The sequence below is a fragment of the Hylobates moloch genome, unplaced genomic scaffold (genome assembly GCF_009828535.3).
Source record: "Hylobates moloch isolate HMO894 unplaced genomic scaffold, HMol_V3 SCAFFOLD_9, whole genome shotgun sequence".
NCBI lineage: Eukaryota > Metazoa > Chordata > Mammalia > Primates > Hylobatidae > Hylobates > Hylobates moloch.
In genome coordinates, this window is record NW_026652284.1 from 25,896,756 (window position 1) to 25,920,882 (window position 24,127).

Sequence of the window (24,127 nt, forward strand, 5' to 3'; positions counted from 1 at the left end):
TGGTGCAATCCCGTGTATGGTGGCACATGCCTGTAATCCCAGCTACTTGGGAAGGTGAGACAGGAGAATTGCTTGACCTGGGAGGTGGAGGTTGCAGTGAGCTGAAATCCTGCCACTGCACTCCAGCCTAGGTGACAGAGTAAGATTCGTCTCAAAACATAATAATTTAAAAATTTTAAAAGGTTTCCCGACCTCAATATGCTCCTAATGTCTTTAGATCTTATTCTAAGGAAATCTACCAAAGGCCAACATATTAGTCTCTTTATTGAGATACCAAAATCCAAAGGCAGCTAGTGCACCAGTCTATTTTAAAAGGTTAAGGACCTAGATTGCTGCTCTCTAGTTTGCTGGTCTATACTGACATCATTGGTGCCCAAACAAAGAGCATTTTGCTTTATGAGGGCCTAGGTAAGCATAAGGTGCCACGTGTGAACATCTACTGTGCTAGAAACAGAACATGGCCAAGGAGTAAAGAATTAGAAAGGTAAGATGTAGCTTTTAGGTTTCCTGGGGCTACAGTCAGCAATAGAAGGATCACACAAGCTGAGAAGTTGAAATACAAAGTTGCCATAAGATGCTATCAGGTCACTGCTAACTAGAAATGGCTTCAACACCACGTTATGCCTAAAAGGAGCATAGAACCTCAAAGGCCCACGCAATTTCTGTAGGTAAAAGTGTCTTGTTCTTTTCCGTTAGACTCAAAAACTTTTGGAACTAATTCATTCTAAAAAATCATGCCCTGTATTCAGAAGAGGGGGACATAGGATTATTTCTGTTTTCTTGAAACCAAGTTTAGAATTTGAATTTTTCCAATCAGCCTAGTCTTACTTTGGAATCACAAGGCTGAAAAGGAGGATATTAACAGGCCATTTGATAAGTGATCTGATTAGTCGCCATCCTTGCTGGATAAGTTTATTGTGCTTTAAAGACCAGAGGAACAGGTGTTTCTCCAATCTACCTAAGAGTTGATAATCTTAAAATCCAAGTCAATGTTATATTGCAGTTACTTTTTTGATCGTCTTGCTCCTTCTAAGTTATATTGCAGTTAAATCTTGAGGGCTGGAGACTTCATCAAGGGCAAAAATCTTTTGAATAGGCTGATTTTCTACAGAACCAGTAGCATGGAAGCAAGAAAAGAACTACTTTCATCATAGATTCTTTAACTTGCTGAGCAGTGCCTCTTTCTGCATGAACAGGAACTTAGCAATTGATTTATTTAAAAAAGGAAAAACTGGTCAGATAATCCTCCCAAGGCGTCTACAAAAGTGAAAAAGAGGCCGGGCGCAGTGGCTCACGCCTGTAATCCCAGCACTTTGGGAGGCCGAGGCGGGCGGATCACGAGGTCAGGAGATCGAGACCATCCTGGCTAATACGGTGAAACCCCGTCTCTACTAAAAATACAAAAAAATTAGCCGGGCGTGGTGGCGGGCGCCTGTAGTCCCAGCTACTCGGGAGGCTGAGGCAGGAGAATGGCGTGAACCCGGGAGGCGGCGCTTGCAGTGAGCCGAGATTGTGCCACTGCACTCCAGCCTGGGCGACAGAGCGAGACTCCGTCTCAAAAAAAAAAAAAAAAAAAAAAAAAAAAAAAAAAAAAAAAAGTGAAAAAGAGGGGCATCAGTTGCATGCTAATAATTATACCAACATCGAAGTGTGAGAGAGAATAGTGATTCATGAGCACGGCCTTTGGTATCACATAGGTTTAGGTTTTTGATCCCACTCACCACTTGTTCTAGGCTGAAGCTGGGCAACTCAATCTCTCTGAGCCTCTCCTCTGGAATTATAACAATACTTAACTCAAGAGCATTGTCAGGGTTAAATGAGATGATCCATATAAAATACATACTTGCCCAGGTAAGTGCTCAACAGACAATGCCATTAAAACCAGAGGCCCTGCTAATGGTCTCTTAAAGCCGGCTGGTGATCTAGAGCAAACCAGCAATCCTAATGCTTCCTTGCACTATAAGCAAAAGCAAAAAATCCTTTTTTAAAAAATTAACCATTTGAGCCAAGCACAGTGATGATTTGGACCCCTGCTCCTGGCTGCAGCTTGTCCAGAGTTTTCATAAACAGACCAGGTGACCCCTAATGCAGATTCCCTGATAATCTACAGGCCTAAACGTGGATTAGAAAAAAGTGAGTAGGGTGACACTTTTTGGAGAAGGGCTGGATGAGGAGAAACAATAATCACTCCAATCTCCGAGTTTTGCCCTTTAGCTTCTCTGCTTTGAGGGCAAAAGGCTGACGGTCTTAACCTAAACGCTGGAGGAGGATGTAGTCCCCAGATTTTTTCTTTTCTTTTCTTTTTTGAGACGGAGTCTCGCTCTGTTGCCCAGGCTGGAGTGCAATGGCGCGATCTCGGCTCACTGCAACCTCTGCCTCCCGGGTTCAAGCGATTCTCCTGCCTCAGCCTCCCAAGTAGCTGGGATTACAGGCGTGTGCCACTACACTCGACTAATTTTTGTATTTTTAGTAGAGACGGGGTTTCACCATGTTGGTCAGGCTTGGTCTCAAACTCCCGACCTCAAGTGATCCGCCCGCCTCAGCCTCCGAAAGTGCTGGGATTACAGGCGTGAGCCATCGCGCCCGGCTTAGTCCCAAGATTTTAGAGCCAAGAAGCGTTTGCAGGAGGACGTAGGGGGAGACTGACTCCCCTCCCTACAAAGCCCCTTTTCCTTTGACACCTCCTGGCCAAGGAAAACCCTAACCACTGGAGACTTCCAGAGACGGCCAACTCGCACAAACGCTGAAAAAAAAAAAAATCCCAAAAGCTACTCCCTGTCCCCACTAGAAGCACCGCCCCCCGTACGTGCGTGCGTGAGCGTGCGTACCCACAGGCTGCTGGGATGCCGCTTTTCCCTTCTCGGTCTTCCAGTTTCCCGGCGTGCTTCGGGCCCGCCAAATGGGAGGGGGAGACGCAAGATGGCGGCAGCCGCGAACTCCGGCTCTAGCCTCCCGCTGTTCGACTGCCCAACCTGGTGAGTGGCGGGGCGGCCAGGGCTAGAGTGGCCCGGCCGGAGCTAGCCTGGGCTGGAAGGGCGGCTCTTTTTTCACTTTTCTGCTGCGAGCCGAACGGCTCAGAAACCCTGGAATGGTTGAGGAAAAACTGTTCGCTGCACCGGGCCGGGCGACGTGTTGAAGAACCGAGAGCCTGGAGCCCAGGCCCAGGAACTGAAGAAACGCGGGGTTGGGGGCTCAAAGGCGCTCTCTTAGGCAGCCCCTTTGAGCGATTAGCCAGTCACCGGAGCGCTTCGAGGCCTTAGCCCGAACTTAAGCCCAACTCTTGACTGAGTGCCTGGTGCTCTAGTGGAGCATCGTACCTGGCCCCTTCCTGTACGTCCCGAGCGCGCTCCAGCCAGCCCCGGCCCCAACCCTACCTCCGAGCCCCGCATCCCTCTGTGGTTGCTGCATCCCTCGTGCGGCACTTGTCTGTTTGCCACAGAGAACACGAGGGTAGGTTAGCGCCATCCCTGCCCTCAGGGAGCTCCCAGTCTGTGGCACGAGTAGGCATTAGTAATGGTTGGCATGAACCCTTTTTATCCCTTCGAAAGTTCTTGGGAATAATGAAATAATTTCATTTGGTCTTTGAGTCGGGTACAAGTTGAATAAATATGAATTACCTTACAAGGAAACGCTTCTGAATTAAGAGTTTTTTTCTGCTGTAGCTCATCGCAGTGTATTGTTCGTTACTTGTCTCTGTCTCCCCTTGTATTGCCATCCTCAAGGGCAAAGAGTGCATCTTTGTATTCCCAGCTCCTAGGCCTGAGTCAGGCACATAGTAGGAATTCAGAAAGTATGTTTTGGATGTAACATTCCTCCTTTTTCCTGGACAAAATGGCCTTTTGTCCGGTGCGTTGTCCTTTCCATAGAGGAGGGATTGGGGCAGGATTGTGAGATGACTGTGTTGCATCTTCAGTTAGCTGGACAAGGATACGTTTTTTCATGTGCAAATTAAAGGTTCTAGTGAGGTGGTTCTTTTTTCTAACTTCAAATTAGCAAACCCAAAAAGCAAGCAAATGTGTGGCTGTTTTCTGGATCGCTTTGCACTTTTGTAATAGTTGCTTCAGTCTACAAATTCTGTATCCATTTTGATCCCTCGCTGTATTGATTTCACATTTGGACCAAGACAGCAAACATAGTTAGAAAGCACTGTTTTTGAGATCACCTACCCTTTCCTTAGGGTCTGGTAGGTACCAGGCACCGTTAGGTGCTTTGACATATGTGAGTCTCCCTTGAATGGTATGGCTGTAGGATATAGAGGAAACTTCCCCTAATCACGCTGTTGTAGAAAGACCTGTTTCAAGGGTAACATATTCATTTGGTATCTGGTTTCATGGGGCATGATTTTGAATTGCCCTAGTTCCTTAATTATGCACCTCTGATTTGGTCTCAGAGCTCAGGACAATACTCTTTGCTTACTCTGTGATGAGACTAATCTTGATCAGCCCCAAACAGCAACTAATTTATTCGATCTTTATATGATATTAGAGTAGGGGTAGATTTCAGATTCAAACTCCAGGTGACCAGACCATCCCAGCTATCGTACTTGTACTCTCCATGCAGCTCTTTCTCTGAGGTGAAGATCCAGTGTTAAAATATAGGTTTCTTGGTGCCGTTCTAAATACAGATCCACTAAAATCTGTTTCAGAGCAATTGAATCACTAGGGAAGTAAGTGTCAAACGTAGAATGGAGCTGTAATAACAGTGAAGTGGATGACATTTCTGTTTGAACATGGACTAATTATAGGCTGGTAGGAGAGCTGCAATGTTGAATGGGACAGTGGTTGTAAATAGCATTTATAAACTCATCCTGAAAATGCTTTTTTCTATTTTTATTTTTTAGGGCAGGTAAGCCCCCTCCCGGTTTACATCTGGATGTAGTCAAAGGAGACAAACTAATTGAGGTATGGAAATACGTGTCTTCCTTTTTTGCCCACCACACTAAAGATTTTTGCCAGTGACTCACTTTTCCACCCCCTCTCCTGTGCTTTGTTTTCCAGCAGTGCTACTTTCTTTCATCCTGATTTTTTTTTCTGTTAAAAGCACATGGTGACATCACACATTTAAAGCTTATATCTACCACAGACACTCAATTTTTTTGTGACTTCTCTCAAATGAAGGGTTTTAATGGGTCATGGGTCCTGTGGGCCCCAGTCAAACTGGAAGCCCTGTTAGCTTGGTTAATTCCCTCTCCCTGAGTACATGGAGTTGTGTAAACCGTGCAAGGTATGCAATAACTGAGGAAAGTGAATGATATATATGAGTTTAACTTCTAAGTTAATTTTAAGAGATTCAGGCCCAACTCCTTATAAGAAGTGTGGTAAACTAAGACACTTACTCAAAAAGATAATGGAATTGTGGTGAAATTCATTAATTGATTCTTTCAAAACATGTATTGAGTGTTTACTATATGCCAGTTACTGTGCTTGGCATACAGATTGCAGCAGTAAGCAAAACCAACATGATTTCTCTCCTCAAGTCATCCAGTGGGAGAAACAGAATCGCACCAAAAAATTACATAATTATATTTGAATTAAGTACTATAAAAGTTTAGCAGAATTCCAGCTTTTATACAAGCCTCTAGAGAGAACACCAGATAGGAGTTGAAGAGAACGTGAGTTTTTATTAGCTATTAGTTTGCGTAAATTTTTTATAATCCTTATGGTATTATTTATTTTCCAAAAGATATATATTAAGCCCACTATGACCATGTAGCTGTGAGTCTCCGTGTATTAGACCAATTTTATATTTGCTAGTTCAGCTAGAATTTAGATTCAAGGCCCCATTATTGAATGCAGTTTTTTCATTGTGGTTTTTTGGTATTTAATAAAAATGTTGCAGTTCCATGGTTGCTAGATTGAAAAGCTATCTGAGATCTTTTGAAGGTTACTCTGTAAATATATTGTTGTCACTTTTGGGATGTTGTAGAGATAACCAGGTATTTTGCAAAGTATTAAGGCATGCACCAGTTTTAATGATTTCTCCTGTTATGAATACATCATGGACTCAGCCAGTCACAGACAGCCCCTTTGTCATGGGTTCTTCTCTCTTAAAGATTTAAAACCTCAAGATTATTCAAAGAAATAATTTAGCTAAAATATCTGTAAAACCTTTTTTACTATAGATTGTTCCACAGTTACAAAATATTTGTTGCTAAATAGCACAAAGCTTGAAGACATATAGGGATCTGTTTTATTACTAGAATTTAGCAAATCTTTAGTTTGCAACAGGAAGAAACAGACAGGGTTGCCTAGTCTTAATGATAACATCACATTCCTTTGTGGAATAATTGGTATTATATTTTCAAAACACTCTTAACTTGCCAGACACTCCTCTGATCACTGGTTTCTATTAGCTGATAATGTTCTCTTTCGATGTTGTTAAGTGTGCTCAGTTGCCACAGAGTTGTCAAGTTACAATCCTTAGACATCACTGTATTCTTGAGAGGCGTAGACCTGAGATGCGCTTATTTTTAGATTTAAACTTGATCAGCACTTGATACTAACCGAGCTATCTATATCCCAGCCTTGTGTCAAAGGCTCGTGATGTGTTGTGATAGCTGGGTTTAAGAAGTGCAATATTAAAACAAAAGCCATGAGTCTTTTAAGCCCAGTGTGTAAAGATACACTCTGAGTTATAACTCAGAGGCACAACTGGATAGTGGTGCTGGCCATAGCTAGTCAAGAAGCTATGGCTTTAGTGACTGTTGAAAGCCAGTGCATTATTTCATTCACTTGGACAGAAGCAGCACATTGTTCAACATCTCACATATTTCCTTGGCTCTAAGACATACTGTTTTCTGTTAAAATTCCATACATTTTGGCCAGGCGCGGTGGCAGCTCACACCTGGCCTCTCAGCACTTTGGGAGATCACCTGAGGTCAGGAGTTCAAGACCAGCCTGGCCAGCATGGCAAAACCCCGTCTCTACTAAAAATAAAAAAATTAGCCAGGTGCAGTGGCACGCGCCTATAATCCCAGCTACTTGGGAGGCTGAGGCAGGAGAATCACTTGAACCCAGGAGGCAGAGGTTGCAGTGAGTGGAGATTGTGCCACTGCACTGCAGCCTGGGCAACAAAGCAAGACTCCATCTCAAAAAAAGAATTCATACATTTTAACATTTCTGTAATTGGGGTGCCTTTAATACTGAATGTGTACATTTAATTTGGAGGCCCTCTTTTTTTTCCTCTCAAAAGAAATCCCTAAATCTCTAGTATGTCTTTTGGCACCCTAGATTCATAGAAATTTAGTCATTGTTATTTTAGAACCCAAGAGCCGGTGGTCTTTCATGTTCCTTCAGCACAATCTGTGAGCACTGTGGTTAGCAAATTTAAGTTTGTGACAGCATAATCCATGTGCATATAAATATGAATGAGAAGTGCAATGAGATTCAGCCCGAATAGCTATTACCTAGAGAGAACGAGTTGTTGAAATTTCTGAGCTCTCTCTTAATCCTGAAATAATGTCTTATTTTTAACTCAAGTCTTAAAAACCTTGGGTCAAAGCAGACATGAAGGTGACTGACTGAGCTAGCTGTCAGGCTGTTGTTGAATCTTGGTTCTCCATAGTAGTGTGGGCCCAGAACAAGCTCTTCCAGCAGCAGATGGGCACTGCCAGATAGGGTTTCCCAGAGATGACCCACATATCCAAGCTAGCCTGAATTAATTGAACCTTAAGGCTGAGCTTGAAAGAAACTGGCTAAGTGATTGTTTAAGGAAAAGAGTGTGACCCACAGTACTTACTCTCTCCTTAAAATATTCCTTGCCATATGGTGCATTTTTTGATGTAAGTAGAATGAAGAAAATATATAATGTGGTTAAAACAGCTTAGACTCTGAAGCCAGACAAATCTGAATTTCTAACCCAGCCCACAAGTATCTTAACTGTGTGAACTTGAGTATGTTAATTTCTTTATGCCTCAATTTTGTCATTTATAAAAATAGGAAGAGAATAGTATTACCCACCTCATAGGGTGGTTGTGAGGATGAAATGATACAACGTAAAACTCATAGCATAGTGTGTGGCATAGAAGCGCCTAGCAGTTGTTACTGTAATCAGTGCTGAAAGTGTGCTTGCGTGAGGTGTATCTTTTGGTTTTGTAAGGGAGAATAGTAGCCCATTGTGAGTTAAAGGACTTAGCCAGGAATGAAATACAAACTTCTTGATTCCCAGCCTGGTACTAACTTGACTATACCATACTCAGCTTTGTGCTGTATTTTCTCAGGGATTTTAGGAGTATAGTGTGAAATGTGAACTAGAGTTTAATGAGACCTCATGTTGAAAGGAAAAAAACAACATACCCAAATGAGAGTTATTCCTCCAGTGCTCACACTAGATTACTAGACCACTAGCACTGGAGGAAGCGTTAGCAATAATTCGTCTAGAGTCCTTCATCTATAACAGTCTGGTTTATAACCGATCTGTGGCAAAGGCTTTACTGATCCAGGATTAAAAGAAGTATAAGGACAGGTATAGCAAGTGTTTTATTTTTATTTTTTTGTTTGTTTTTGTTTTTGAGATAGAGTCTTGCTCCGTCGCCCAGGCTGGAGTGCAGTGGCCGGATCTTGGCTCACTGCAGGCTCCGCCTCCCGGGCTCACGTCATTCTCCTGCCTCAGCCTCCTGAGTAGCTGGGACTACAGGCGCCCGCCACCACGCCTGGGTAATTTTTTTTTGTCGTTTTGTATTTTTAGTAGAGACAGGGTTTCACTGTGTTAGCCAGGATGGTTTTGATCTCCTGACCTTGTGATCTGCCTGCCTCAGCCTCCCAAAGTGCTGGGATTACAAGTGTGAGCCACAGCACCCAGCCAGCAATTTTTTTATAAAGCTAAATGTAGCTCAGGTCTAGTACGGTGGCTAACACCGGTAATCCCAGCACTTTGGGAAGTTGAGGCTGGCAGTTCACCTGAGGGCAGGAGTTCGAGACCAGCCTGGGCAACATGGTGAAACCCCATCTCTACTAAAAATGCAAAAATTAGTCGGGTGTGGTGGTGGGCGCCATTAATCTCAGCTACTCAGGAGGCTGAGGTAGGAGAACCGCTTGAACCTGGGAGGTGGAGGCTGCAGTGAGCTGAGATTGCGCCACTGCACTCCAGCCTGGGCAACAGAACGAGACTGTCTCAAAAACAAACAAAAATACTTTGGGACTATGGCAGCATGATTAGAATAGAAATAGGTGTTTACACTTCATTCCTTTCCCAAATATACATTTGAATGTTTATTTTCTGAGAAGCAATCTTATTACATTTTTTTCGGTTTCACTAGGCTAAAAGCAATCTTATTACTTTATAGACATGCATTGTGCTTCTTGTTTCGTAATTGATCTAAAATTAAGATCCAACAGAACCTTTTTTCAGAAGACAGCCACTCTTAATACAATTGTTGATCTCAGGCCAGGCGCGGTGGCTCACCCCTATAATCCCAGCACTTTGGGAGTCCAAGGCAGGCGGATCATGAGGTCAGGAGATCAAGACCGTCCTGGCTAACATGGTGAAACCCCGTCTCTACTAAAAATACAAAAAATTAGCTGGGCGTGGTGGCACACGCCTGTAGTCCCAGCTACTCGGGAGGCTAAGGCAGGAGAATGGTGTGAACCCAGGAGGCGGAGCTTGCAGTGAGTCGAGATCGCGCCACTGCACTCCAGCCTGGGTGATAGAACGAGACTCATCTCAAAAAAAAAAAAAAAAAAAGTTAGGCCGGGCGCAGCGGGTGGCTCACGCTTGTAATCCCAGCACTTTGGGAGGTTGAGGAGGGCAGATCACGAGGTCAGGAGAACGAAACCATCCTGGCTAGCACGGTGAAACCCCTACTAAAAATACAAAAAATTAGCTGGGCGTGGTGGCGGGTGCCTGTAATCCCAGCTACTCGGGAAGCTGAGACAGGAGAATCTCTTGAACCCGGGAGGCGGAGGTTGCAGTGAGCCCAGATCGTGCCACTGCACTCCAGACTGGGCGACAGAGTGAGACTTCGTTTCAAAAAAGAGAGAAGTTGGCCAGCCGTGGTAACTCACACCCGTAATCCCAGCACTTTAGGAGGCCGAGGTGGGCAGATCACGAGGTCAGGAGTTCAAGACCAACCTGGCCAGTATGATGAAACACCGTCTTTACTAAAAATACAAAAATTAGGCTGGGCTCGGTGGCTCACGCCTGTAATCCCAGCACTTTGGGAGGCCAAGATGGGCGGATCATAAGGTCAGGAGTTTGAGACCAGCCTGGCCAACATGGTAAAATCCCATCTCTACTAAAGATACAAAAAATTAGCCGGGCATGGTGGCGCGTGCCTGTAATCCCAGCTGCTTGGGAGGCTGAGGCAGGAGAATCGCTTGAACCCAGGAGGTGGAGGTTGCAGTGAGCCAAGATTGCACCATTGCACTCCAACCTGGGTGACAGGGTGAGACTCCGTCTCAAAAAAAAAAAAAATTAGCTGAACGTGATGATGCACGCCTGTAGTCCCAGCTACTCGGGAGGCTGAGGCAGGAGAACTGTTTCAACCCAGGAGGCGGAGGTTGCAGTGAGCCAAGATCATGCCACTGTACTCCAGCCTGGGGAACAGAGTGAGACTCCATCTCAGAAACAAAAAAGAAAAAGAAAAGTTATTTTCATACCAACACTAGACAATTAAACACTATATTGAGGAGATGAATTACCATCCATTCTCCAAAAAATGTTATTTTAGTAAATTATTCTGAGTACTTTATGTTGAAGAATAACAGGAGATATTTTTTTCTCCTTGGAAAGGATTTATTTTTCTTTTCTTGATGCAAGGAGATGGAGTTATTACTCAATCTAATGGAAAGGAATTTTATCTACTCAAGATTCTGTATTTGATTGGAAGAGTTTTTGGTAAATGCTGTTGAAACAAGATTTAAGTAATATTTAATTTAATATTCATTTAGAAACTGATTATTGATGAGAAGAAGTATTACTTATTTGGGAGAAACCCTGATTTGTGTGACTTTACCATCGACCACCAGTCTTGCTCTCGGGTCCATGCTGCACTTGTCTACCACAAGCATCTGAAGAGAGTTTTCCTGATAGATCTCAACAGTAGTAAGTAACTCCCTCCCAATTCATATGTCACCTTTAGGCAGTATGAAAATACTCTTTGGGTTCTTTAGTTTTGAAATTATGTTTTATGGAAAAAGTTAATGCTTGGTTTTTAAATCCACCCTTCTCTATTTCTGTGATTTTTCTATTTTCCTGAGATAATTGCTAACTGACGGTGGAGAGAAGAGGGGTTTGGGGAGCACTGTCCTGGAGGAATCAATAAGCAAATATAAGCTGGGTGTGGGGGCTCACACCTGTAGCTACTCAGGAAGCTGAGGCGGGAGGATCACTTGAGCCCAGGAGTTCAAGACTGCAGTGAGCTATGATCACACCACTGCACTGCAGTCCGAGTGACAGAACAAGACCCCATCTCTTAAAAACAAACAAAAAAGAGCTGGGTGCAGTGGCTTATTCCTGTAATCCCAGCACTTTGGGAGGCCGAGGTGGGCGAAACATTTGAGGCCAGGAGTTTGAGACCAGCCTGGCCAATATGGTGAAACCTCGCCTCTACCAAAAATACAAAAATTAGCTGGGGGTGGCGGCAGATGCCTGTAATTCCAGCTTCTGAGGCAGGAGAATTGCTTGAACCCAGGAGGGGAAGGTTTCAGTGAGCTGAGATCGTGCCACTGCACTCTGGCCTGGGCAACACAGCAAGATTCTGTCTCAAAAAAGTTAAAAGAAAAGGAAAAAGGCACCCAGGACCTAGGGACCATGGGTGTTCAAGTGTTTATAGGACCGTAATAAATTGTGATTCTGTTTAAGCAGAAGCCCTGACTAGCTCCATTAATGTAATAGAGCAGCAGTGTAGGACATTTGAAGAATGATCGTCTTGAAATTTTCATTATTCCGGTTCTTTATCCCATCTCTGTTTTGCTTTGACTATGAATAATACCAGTTTTAATTCCATAAGCAAGGCCAGGCGTGGTGACTCACACCTGTAATCCCAGCACTTTGGGAGGCCGATGTCAGTGAATGTCTCAAGCCCAGGAGTTCAAGACCAGCATGAGCAATGTAACGAGACCCCCGTCTCTACAAAAAATACAGAAAATTAGCCCTGTATTGTGGAGTGCACTATGGTCCCAGCTGCTTGGGAGGCTTAAGTGGGAGGATCGTTTGAGCCCAGGAGGTGGAGGTTGCAGCGAGCCATTATCGCATGACTGTACTCCAGTCTGGGTGATGGAGCAAGCCCTACCTCAAAAAAATAAAAATAAGATAATCCATAAGTATTAATTGATTGATGTATCCATAAGCATACACCAATTAATAAGAGTTTAAACTTCGCCTAAGATAATCCACAGAAATGCAATTGAGATTTAACTGCATGGGGCCCTGAAGTTTGTTCATTTTGCCCATGTGTGAACACAGTATAAAATGTAAAGGGTCCTGCTTCCTGGGCATGTCATGTTGGACTCCACCACTCTCCTACTACCACACACAGAAACATACACTCACACATCACCCTAATCTGCTTATATAAGGGTCTTGGAGAGCTTTGTCTCGCAAATACTTATCTTTTCTCTCCCATTTTATAAGATGCAGAATGCCAACAGGGGAAAATATTCAGAATCTGTAGTGGGGTTTTTGCTTGCCTTGGCATCGATATTGCACCTGTTTCAGCCAAGCTCTTTCTTGTCCTGGGGAAAACCTAAGCATAACTGCACCAGGCCAGCAATTTCTATATTCCTTTGACTTGGGGCTGGAGAGGGAAAACTACAGTGATGCCCAGCTCCTGCTTTGGGAGGCGTGGCTTCTGCTGGGTTGGAGCCATTCTTATTTGACCCAGAATGGAGCCAAGCCTGTATGGCAGCAGAGAACGGGCAGTGATATTTGTTGTTTGGGGGAACAACAGGTCTGAGGATATAAGAAACCCACCGAGGAGATTCAAGGCTCAGTGAGGGAGTTTCCTTCTCACTGTAACACATGATGGATGTGGTGGACCCAGTGCCATTTTCATTTTTTAAAAAGCTGGAGTTTCTGACCATGATCCTGACTATGGCATTTTTTAAATAAATTAAAAACAGACATAAAAGCAAAACTGATACGCTGGGGGGAAGCTGACCTGATAAGAGAGTTGGCGATCATACTCTTCCTTCTAAAACTCAGGTTGTTTTTGTTTTCCCCCTTACGTTTCTGATTTGGTTATTCCCAGCACACGGCACTTTCTTGGGTCACATTCGGTTGGAACCTCACAAGCCTCAGCAAATTCCCATCGATTCCACGGTCTCATTTGGCGCGTCCACAAGGGCATACACTCTGCGTGAGAAGCCTCAGACATTGCCGTCGGCTGTGAAAGGAGATGAGAAGATGGGTGGAGAGGATGATGAACTCAAGGGCTTACTGGGGCTTCCAGAGGAGGAAACTGAGCTTGATGTAATTCCCTGTTTATGTCATTGTTTTGTCTTTGGGGACCCTGGTTTTTGGAGTATATAGCTGTTCTGTGTAGCTGGAAATGCCAGTGACTTAGCAGCACGGGGTTCTCTTGAGTCCAGTAATGGGCCTTTGGCAATCTGGTGTGGCCGGCCGTGACCCCTCTCAGAGAGCCACATTGTATGGATTTGGTTGTGTATCACCAGGCCTAACAAGGGGGCTGAGTCCCAGCCACTAGTCTCCTCGAGCTGTTTTGTGCACCTTCACTGACTGTTAGAAGCTAAGACTGGAAGCTACATTTCTCTGTCCCTTGACTGCTTAGAGCTAATGCTGTCCAATGTGGTAGCCACTAACAATATTTCAAATATTATGTAGTCACATATGGCTAGTGGCTGCTATGTTGGCTAATGCAAAGAGAGAATGTTTTCATCCTCACAGAAAGTTCTGTCAGACAGCACTGGCTTAGAGAGACTGACACTTTCATTCATTCATGTAGCTTTTTTTTGGTGCTATCCGAACAGCCCAGGAATTTTCTGAATAGAGCCAGACTGCTTTTGTTCTTCCATGGGCGTCGCTGTCCTGAGGGCCATGAATTTTATAAGATTTAATTTTAAGGTGCTAGAAGTTTTCCTTTTTTGAGGCTGACCCCGGTAGTTTGGTGTGGCTATAGTCCTTTACATATCTGTCACTGCACTGGTGTGACTGGTCTGTTCAGATAGACCAAATGCAATCATGTCCTTAACCACCCACCTGCATTTACTATTCCTGTACACCAAGGCAGTTTCCTGGCTCTTAGGAAGAAAAGCACAATAGAAATTGTACAATTTAGGCCGAGCGCAGTGGCTCACGCCTGTAACTCCAGCACTTTGGGAGGCCGAGGTGGATGGATCACCTGAGGTCGGGAGTTCGAGACCAGCCTGACCAACATGGAGATACCCCATCTGTACTAAAAATACAAAAAATTAGCCGAGTGTGGTGGCACATGCCTGTAATCCCAGCTAGTCAGGAGGCTGAGGCAAGAGAATCGCTTGAACCCGGGAGGCGGAGGTTGTGGTGAGCCAAGATTGCGCCATTGAACTCCAGCCTGGGCAACAAGAGTGAAACTCTGTCTCAAAAAAAAAAAAAAGGAGAGAAATTGTACAATTAAGAAGTCGTTTTGTTTTGAAAAAGTGGCTTCATAGCCAGGGACCTTGCTGTTGCCCATTTCCCCTTTAGGCCGCCTCTATCCAGGCTGCTGTTATGCTTCCATGGCTTTTAGTTCAGTATGTTAGGTACTCCCTGGATCTTCATTCTTAAGACATTTAGAATATCTCAAACTGGTGGTTTGTACCAGAAAGGAATAATTTCAATGGATTGGGAAGAGGCAAGCAATAGAGCTAAGGCCAAGTTAATTATTGAGATAGTTATGAATAGAACTGGGGCCAGACACAGGATGGGGCATGACAAAATACTAACGCCAAAAATTAAGCGCACTAGCAGTGTCCTTAATTTTAAAGGAGAAAGCTACTAGGAAAGAAGCAGCCAGTTGTCCTTTTTCATCTCAATTTTGTTACTTAAAAACAATTCTTGGCGTTCCTCCCAGCCACATTTCCTTTTAATTCTCAGCTTGTTGTGGGCATGAAGACATGATAGCCTTTCTTCAGCAACAACAGAAAGCACAACTCATGGGTATTTGCACAGATGAGCTGTTCTCGGCTCAAGGCCCTTCACCTCTTGCATATCACTGCTCCGCTCGCCAATGAGGATGTTCCACATTTTTTCTAATGAGACTTGAGACTTGTTAGTATTAGTAGTCTCGGGACAGGATGAATCTTCTCTAAATGCAGAGGCGTCTCAACTCCCTTTGGAGGTCCAGATTAGCCCCTCATGCCTTCCTGACCTTTATTTAGTATGATTTTTTTCCATCAGATTCCCTTTGTACTGACTGCTGTCTTTCCTGTATGAACCCTGGCCTAGAACCTGACAGAGTTCAACACTGCCCACAACAAGCGGATTTCTACCCTTACCATTGAGGAGGGAAATCTGGACATTCAAAGACCAAAGAGGAAGAGGAAGAACTCACGGGTGACATTCAGTGAGGATGATGAGATCATCAACCCAGGTGAGGTATCTGCCAGTTTATTCTGATGAAAAAGCTGTGATTGGCCCGGGCGCGGTGGCTCACGCCTGTAGTCCCAGCACTTTGGGAGGCCTAGGAGGGTGGATCACTTCAGGTCAGGAGTTCAAGACTAGCCTGGCCAACAAGGTGAAACTCCGTCTCTATTTTTTTTTTTTTTTTTTTTATTATACTTTAGGTTTTAGGGTACATGTGCACAATGTGCAGGTTTGTTACATATGTATCCATGTGCCATGTTGATTTCCTGCACCCATTAGCTGGTCATTTAGCATTAGGTGTATCTCCTAATGCTGTCCCCGCCCAACCCAAATGTCCAACAACAATAGACTGGATTAAGAAAATGTGGCACATATACACCATGGAATACTATGCAGCCATAAACAACCCCGTCTCTATTAAAAAAATAAAAAATTAGCTGGGCGTGGTGGTGCTCGCCTGTAGTCCCAGCTACTTGGGAGGTTAAGGCAGGAGAATTGCTTGAACCCAGGAGGCGGAAGCTGCAGTGAGCCGGGATTGTGCCACTGCACTCCAGCCTAGGTGACAAAAAAAAGAAAAAAGAAAGAAAAAGCTGTGGTTGGTCAGGCGTAGTGGCTCACACCTGTAATCCCAGCACTTTGGGAGGTTGAAGTTGGTGGATTGCTTGAGGCCAGGATTTCAAGACCAGGGTGGCCAACATGGCAGAACCGTGTCTACAAAAAATACAAAAATCAGCCAGGCATGGTGGCACACACCTGCAGTCCCAGCTACTCGGGAAGCTGAGGCAGGAGAATCGCTTAAACCTGGGAGGCAGAAGTTGCAGTGAGCTGAGATTGCGCCACTGCACTCGCACCTGGGTGACAGAGTGAGACTGTCTCCAAAAAAGAGTTTCCAGGGTTGGACCTAGACATTTTTATATTTTTTAGTTTTTCTTTTTTGTGTGTGTGTGTGAGACACGATCTCATTCTGTCGCCCAGGCTAGAGTGCAGTGGCAAAGTCACGGCTCACTACAGCCTTGACCACCCAGGCTCAGGTGATCCTCCCACCTCAACCTCCTGAGTATCTGGGACAACAGGTGCACGTCACCACGCTCAGCTAATTGTCATATGTTTTGTAGAAATGGGGTTTCATCATGTTGCCCAAGCTGGTCTTGAACTCCTGAGCTTAAGCGATCCTCCTGCCTCAGTCTCCCGAAGTACTTGGGATTACAGGCATGAGCCGCCACGCCTGGCTGAAATTTTTATTTTTTATTTTTATTTATTTATTTTTTGAGACAGAGTCTCGTTCTGTCACCCAAGCTGGAGTGCAGTGGCGCAACCTCGGCTCACCGCAACCTCCGCCTCCTGGGTTCGAGTGATTCTCCTGCTCAGCCTCCCAAGTAGCTGGGATTACAGGCGGCTGCCACCACGCCTGGCTAATTTTTTTATATTTTTAGTAGAGACGGGGTTTCACTGTTGGCCAGGCTGGTTTTGAACTCCTGACCTCAAGTGATCTGCCCTTGACCTCCCAAAGTGCTAGGATTACAGGCGTGAGCTACCGCGCCCAGCCCAAAATTTATATTTTTTAATGAGCTCCTGTTTGTACAACAGCCAGCAATTTGGGAACCACTGGACTAGACAGATTTCTTAAGTCTCTTTCAAGAGTGAGCACTTTGGGAGGCCGAGGTGGGTGGATCACGAGGTCAGGAGATCGAGACCATGCTGGCTAACACGGTGAAACCCCATCTCTACTAAAAATACAAAAAATTAACCGGGCGTGGTGGTGGGCACCTGTAGTCCCAGCTACTTGGGAGGCTGAGGCAGGAGAATGACGTGAACCCGGGAGGCGGAGCTTGCAGTGAGCCGAGATGGCGCCACTGCACTCCAGCCTGGGTGACAGAGCAAGACTCTGTCTCAAAAAAAAGAAAGAAAATTAGTGCCCTCGAGCTTTCTTAGGGCAATGTGTTCAGGCAGTATAGCACAGTGATTAAGAGCACAGGCTCTGACACCAGAGGGGCCATGAGAGACGATTGGGATACCTTTTCAGAGACATTGTCTCTTAATGAGCTTGGATATTTTTTTCCTTTCTCTTCTATATAGAAGCCATTTGTTCATTGAGCATAGATTGATGGTGAACATAATACCAGAGTGTCCTCTTTAAAGGCATGGATCCTAATATGTGAAAATCCAGACTTAAATAAACCAGGGGCTAATTATAATTACTCAAATTAAATAGTGATTCTTTGTTTTCCAAAGGGATTTCTGGGAATCTTTCCTTCCTTCCTTCCTTCCTTCCTTCCTTCCTTCCTTCCTTCCTTCCTTCCTTCCTTCCCTCCCTCCCTCCCTCCCTCCCTCCCTCCTTTCTTTTCTTTTCTTTTCTTTTCTTTTCTTTTCTTTTCTTTTCTTTTCTTTTCTTATTTTATTTATTTATTTTTTTGAGACGGAGTCTCGCTCTGTCACCCAGGCTGGAGTGCAGTGGCGCAATCTCGGCTCACTGCAAGCTCTGCCTCCCGGGTTAACGCCATTCTCCTGCCTCAGCCTCCCGAGTAGCTGGGACTACAGGTGCCTGCCACCACACCCAGCTAATTTTTTGTATTTTTTTAGTAGAGACAGAGTTTCACTGTGTTAGCCAGGATGGTTTCGATCTCCTGACCTCATGATCTGCCTGCCTCGGCCTCCCAAAGTGCTGGGATTACAGGCGTGAGCCACCATGCCTGGCTGGGAGTGTTCCTTTCAATAACAAGCAACTTCATTGAAAATAAGATTACAACATCTATTAGGGAAATGATTCCTTCTCTATCACTATATTAAGTTAACTGGGGCTTGGAGTAGTTTTCTCTAGTAGTACATAAGTTGGTGCCTCTGCCTATTTCCACACATTCAACCTTCAGTGAGAAAACTCCACCATCCTTGGTGATCCAGCCCGGTCATCCCCTCTGTGCTCCAGAAACACTGTTGTGCACTTCTCTTGAAGCACCTGTGTTGTAGCCTATCTGGCCCTGTGACTGTGAGTTCATCAGGGGTGGGACGGTATCTTGCTCTTCATTTCCTGTGTAGACAGGGGCATCAGAGCCTTTAGTGCAAGTCTTGCTTATATACGGTTCAGGCCGTTCAAGTCAAAAGGCCAGGTTCAGTTTGAAGCCCTGGCTGTGAAACCAAAATCTAATAAGCAGGCATTAGCAAGGCATTTGATATGTGACCTCTTGACATGTCATTGTTTTGTCACTGATATGGAACTGATAATGTCTACTCTTCTTTCCCCTCAAAAGAGGGAGTTATACAGAATGGGAAAGAACTTGGGGGAAGGCAGCACAGCACAGTGGTGCAGATCACAGGCCTGTTTTGAACTACTTGGACTCAAGTCCTGGCTACTGTCCTCTCCACCAGAGCAACTGGGCCAGTCACTTTGCTCCTCCAAGCCTCAGTTTGCTTTCTCATCTACTAAATGTTGTTTGTGGTAGTACCTACGTCACAGGGTCTTTGTGAGGATTTAGCACAGTGCCCAGCACCCAGGAAGCACTCTCTGTGTTTTACAATTTTAATATGAGTTGTGGTGATGGTTTGTTTGCAGTGACCCCGTGCCCTTATTCCTCCCAGTAAAGTACCAACCCAACCCTGCCCTCTTCTCTTTTTGCAGAGGATGTGGATCCGTCCGTTGGTCGATTCAGGAACATGGTGCAAACTGCAGTGGTCCCAGTCAAGGTAGGAAGCACATGAAATGCCATACAATCTGTTTTAAAACCTGCTCTTTAGGCCAGGCGCGTTGGCTCATGCCTGTAATCCAAGCACTTTGGGAGGCCAAGGCAGGCAGATCAAGAGGTCAGGAGATTGAGGCCAGGCACAGTGGCTCACATTTGTAATCCCAGTACTTTGGGAGGCCAAGGCAGGCAGATCACCTGAGGTCAGGAGTTCAAGACCAACCTGGCCAGCATGGTGAAGCCCTGTCTCTACTAAAAACACAAAAATTAGCCGGGCGTGATGGTAGGCCTCTGTAATCCCAGCTACTCAGGAAGCTGAGGCAGGAGAATCGCTTGAACCTGGGAGGTGGAGGTTGCAGGGAGCCAAGATTGCAGCATTGCACTCCAGCCTGGGCAACAGAGCAAGACTCTGTCTCAAAAAAAAAAAAAAAGAGATTGAGACCATCCTGGCCAACATGGTGAAACCCTGTCTCTACTAAAAATACAAAAATTAGCTGGGTGTGGTGGCGTGTTCCTGTAGTCTCAGCTAATTGGGAGGTTGAGGCGGGAGAATCGCTGGAACCAGGGAGGCAGAAGTTACAGTGAGCTGAGATCGCGCCACTGCACTCCAGCCTGGCGACAGAGCGAGATTCCGTCTCAAAAAAAAAAAAATAATAACCTGCTCTTTATGTGCTGTTGAGTGAGTGCTTAATTTTAAAATACATACCATGCTCCTCTCCCATTTCTCATTCTGTGGAAATGAAACCTATGTTTAGGGAATCCTGGAGTACCACAGAGAAAGGCTGTAGGTAACTAGCCAGCTTGATGTTTCATGTAAATAATGTGCAATGCGAATCTGTAAATTCATTTTCCAGAGGGGTGCAGAGAGAGGCCCACCTTCTTTTGGCCTTTCTCTTCAGACTCAAAGTAAGCTATTAGGTGGAGGAAATGCATTATTGCAATACCACACAGTTTGTCCTGCCTTTATTTTATGAGTGGCAATGGCACAGATAGGAATGTCAGCCCAGATGTGGATTAAGTTTAAAGATAAGTATGTTGGCCGGGCGCGGTGGCTCACGCCTATAATCCCAGCACTTTGGGAGGCCGAGGCGGGCGGATCACGAGATCAGGAGATCGAGACCATCCTGGCTAACACGGTGAAACCCCGTCTCTACTAAAAATACAAAAAAAAATTAGCCAGGCGTGGTGGCGGGCGCCTGTAGTCCCAGCTACCCGGGAGGCTGAGGCAGGAGAATGGCGTGAACCTGGGGGGCGGAGCTTGCATTGAGCCGAGATTGTGCCACTGCACTCCAGCCTGGGAGACAGCGAGACTCCATCTAAAAAAAAAAAAAGATCGTATGTTGAAGAACCAAGAGGTAGAAGTTACAGAGGTGCTCCGATCGTTCAACATGTGGAAGAACTACCAGATAGCTAGAACTGTCCAGACAGCAACAAACCTCCCCTTAAGAGTAGTGAGATCCCTGTTAATATTCAGAAGGTGATTACAAAATGCAGGTTAGAGATGATATAGAAAGTTTTACTTTTGGCCGGGCGCAGTGGCTGAAGCCTGTAATCCCAGTACTTTGGGAGGCCGAGGCAGGCGGATCACGAGGTCAGGAGATAGAGACCATCCTGGCTAACACGGTGAAACCCCGTCTCTACTAAAAATACAAAAAATTAGCTGGGTGTGGTGGCGGGCGCCTGTAGTCCCAGCTACTCAGGAGGCTGAGGCAGGAGAATAGCGTGAACCTGGGAGGCGGAGCTTGCAGTGAGCCGAGATCTCGCCACTGCACTCCAGCCTGGGCAACAAAGCAAGAATCTGTCTCAAAAAAAAAAAAAAGAAAGTTTTACTTTTTATAAAACAAAATCTCTAAAATAGACTAAGTAAGGTCTGTCAGAGTTCCTGCTTAGACTTTGTTTAATCCAAAAGGAGTATAGGAGTGAGGAGAATGTTTCATGAACTTTAGTCTAGTGTGGAAAAGTAGATGTTTTTCTGTGGGACTCCATAATGCCCCTTGAGCTTTTTTTGTTGTTGTTATTTCTTTGGAATGTTTTCTTGTCACTAAAGTACAAAATCAACAGGTGTATAGTTTTATGTCAATTTTATTGCAGTATAATTTACATATAATAAAATCTACACATTTACATGTATCATTTTGGCAAATATGTGTGTAACCACCACCATAATCAAGATAGAGAAGATTTCCCTCACTCCAAAAAGTTGCCTCGTAGCCCTTTGCAGCAGCCCACTCCCAGGCCCAGGCAGCCAGTAAATACTTTCTTCACTGTAGATTGGTTTTGCTCTCAGATTAATGTTTAAAAATTGGACACCAGGTCGGGTGCGGTGGCTCACGCCTGTAATCCCAGCACTTTGGGAGGCCGAGGCGGGCCGATCACCTGAGGTGCGGAGTTCGAGACCAGCCTGACCAACATGGAGAAACCCCGTCTCTACTAAAAATACAGAATTAGCCAGGCATAGTGGCGCATGCCTGTAATCCCAGCTACTCCGGAGGCTGAGGCAGGAGAATGGCTTGAACCCGGGAGGCGGAAGTTGCTGTGACCTGAGATCGAGCCATTACACTCCAGCCTGTGGGCAACAAGAGTGAAACTGTCTCAAAAAAAAAAAATTGAACACCAAACATGGAGATACCACATTTTTTCCCCCTCAAAAAAAGGAAAAATATCTATTGCCATCTTTTATCGTTTCCATTTCCTAAAAGGGATTTTTTTTTTAATGTTTTTTATTTTTGAGACACAGTCTCACTCTGTCACCCAGGCTGGAGTGCAGTGGCACCATCTCAGCTCGTTGCAACCTCTGCCTCAAGTGATTCTTGTGCCTCAGCTTCCTGAGTAGCTGTGATTACAGGCACCTGCCACCATGTCTGGCTAATTTTTGTATTTTTAGTAGAGATGGGGTTTCACCATGTTGGCCAGGCTGGTCTCGAACTCCTGATCTCATGTGTTCCTCCTAAAAGGGCATTTTAATATGAAATAAGAAAGTGAGCTATGTGACTTTAGGATAAAGAATAATCATTAAAATGGATATGTTTTACTTTATGTAAAACTCGCAACACCATCCTTCTTGGCTGATGTAGGGTGGGGAAAACTTTGCTATGGAGCAGTGTTTGGGAAGCATCGTAGATGACTAGAAGGTCTCTTCAAACCGTAAGATTTCAACATCATGAGTAGGTTGTCCGGAAAGGAGAATAGGCTAGAAGTTAGGAACCTTTCCCAAAGCCATTTTTCTAAGGCTGAAATAGAAAAAGCTAACCACTCTTCGGCCTCACCTCTTGTCCTATCTCTCCAATCTCTCCCCTCTCCTCATCGTGAACTGTAGAAGAAGCGTGTGGAGGGCCCTGGTTCCCTGGGCCTGGAGGAATCAGGGAGCAGGCGCATGCAGAACTTTGCCTTCAGCGGAGGACTCTACGGGGGCCTGCCCCCCACACACAGTGAAGCAGGCTCCCAGCCGCATGGCATCCATGGGACAGCACTCATCGGTGGCTTGCCCATGCCATACCCAAACCTTGCCCCTGATGTGGACTTGACTCCTGTTGTGCCATCAGCAGTGAACATGAACCCTGCACCAAACCCTGCAGTCTATAACCCTGAAGCTGTAAATGAACCCAAGAAGAAGAAATATGCAAAAGAGGCTTGGCCAGGCAAGAAGCCCACACCTTCCTTACTGATTTGATATTTTTGGTCATGGAGAAGGGTGGGATTGGGTGGGAATGGGGTGGAAGGGTGATGGGGAGCTAATGAACTAGGGAGAAAAACTTTCCATGTGTGCGGTATCGTCTTTCAGAATGTCTCCTGGCATCCTAACCATGTAATATGACAATTGGGGGTGGGGTTGAAATCGCCCATAAAGACCTGTCTTCACAACACTTGCAGTGTAGAGAAAGGCTGCTTATATCCTTTTCAGTAGACTGCCCTGGCTCTTTCCTAGGCCTTCCACTACCTCCTTTCTTTCTCCCACTTTCTAGGATCATTTTTATGTAAAGTCACATATCCCAGGCCCTCAGGTTGAATCCAGAGCTGTAGAGGTTACAGTAGCATCACCAGCCTTGGGGGTCCAGCAGCCTAATTTATATTCACTATCCTCGCAAGTCCCAGGTAGCAGAAGGGTTGCCATAGATCTCAGTTTGATCAAAAAGAAGGCTTAGAATTCTGCAGCTAAGCTGAGGTTTAAACTAAAAAATATTTCCTTGGGTCAGTGGTTTTGAGGTCCAATAGTTAGGCTTTTCTCTTTTGTCCTTCCTGTTGGAATGAAAACTTTTTTATTTTCCTTCATCTGTGACTAGTGCCATAGACAACAGGTTTATAGTTTTAACTTACAGTATTGTTTGAAATTTACCTGTTTTTCCTGTCAAACCTGAGCACTCCACTTGCTGAAGTTTCTTATTTAATTCCAGAGTACTGTCCTCTACTCTAAGGCATTACTTTTAAGTGTATTATGAAGGCAATTTTCAAAGGATATGACCAGTTGGGGTAATTCAAATTAAAAAGGGAAAGATTTGTTTGGAAGTAACTGGTGTCTCTAAGAGGAATTTTTAGATGTCAGTTTGGAGGCTCTTTCCCCCCTCAATTGAGAGCTCTTGTTATTCAGAGCTCCAAGACTAGACCTGGCTAACGAACATAGGAGACAAAGTTAGGAAACATCGATACAAGCTTTGTACAGAGATTTGTACATTTGTGTAATAGGCCTTTTCATGCTTTATGTGTAGCTTTTTACCTGTAATCTTTATTACATTGTAAATTAAACGTAACTTTTGTCATTTGGGTGCAGGCTGTGAATCTGTCTCTCAGTCACTAATTGGCACTGCCGTCTGGGAATGTTTGCTAAAGGCACGGTCACTGGGCTTGGGAGGCAGTGCTCCATCCCCATTATATTACAAATAAAGATGCCCTAAATGATTGTGGAAATTCTAATGAGAGAATCTAGTTCCCAGACTGAAGCATCACAAAGCAGCGTTGGT

The 24,127-nt window shown here is 44.9% G+C and overlaps 1 protein-coding gene and 1 non-coding gene across 3 annotated transcripts; both read left to right on the top strand.

Moving 5' to 3' along the window:
- Window positions 1-2,844: 2,844 nt before the first annotated feature.
- Window positions 2,845-23,926, top strand: PPP1R8 (protein phosphatase 1 regulatory subunit 8). Of its 2 annotated transcripts, XM_032759482.2 has the most exons (7): window positions 2,845-2,975; window positions 4,841-4,901; window positions 10,887-11,040; window positions 13,187-13,407; window positions 15,361-15,505; window positions 19,112-19,176; window positions 22,489-23,926. In XM_032759482.2, exons 1-7 carry the CDS (start codon window positions 2,920-2,922, stop codon window positions 22,840-22,842), a joined length of 1,056 nt encoding a protein of 351 aa, XP_032615373.1. In that variant the 5' UTR covers window positions 2,845-2,919; the 3' UTR covers window positions 22,843-23,926. The 2 variants fall into 2 exon arrangements, with proteins under 2 accessions (XP_032615373.1, XP_058300305.1); XM_058444322.1 differs by lacking the exons at window positions 2,845-2,975; window positions 4,841-4,901; window positions 13,187-13,407 and having other exon boundaries at window positions 10,932-11,040; window positions 15,313-15,505.
- On the top strand, window positions 6,487-6,652 carry LOC116814008 (small Cajal body-specific RNA 1). Its single transcript, XR_004371114.1, has one exon. It is a non-coding gene; the product is annotated as a small Cajal body-specific RNA 1 (non-coding RNA).
- Window positions 23,927-24,127: the final 201 nt, after the last annotated feature.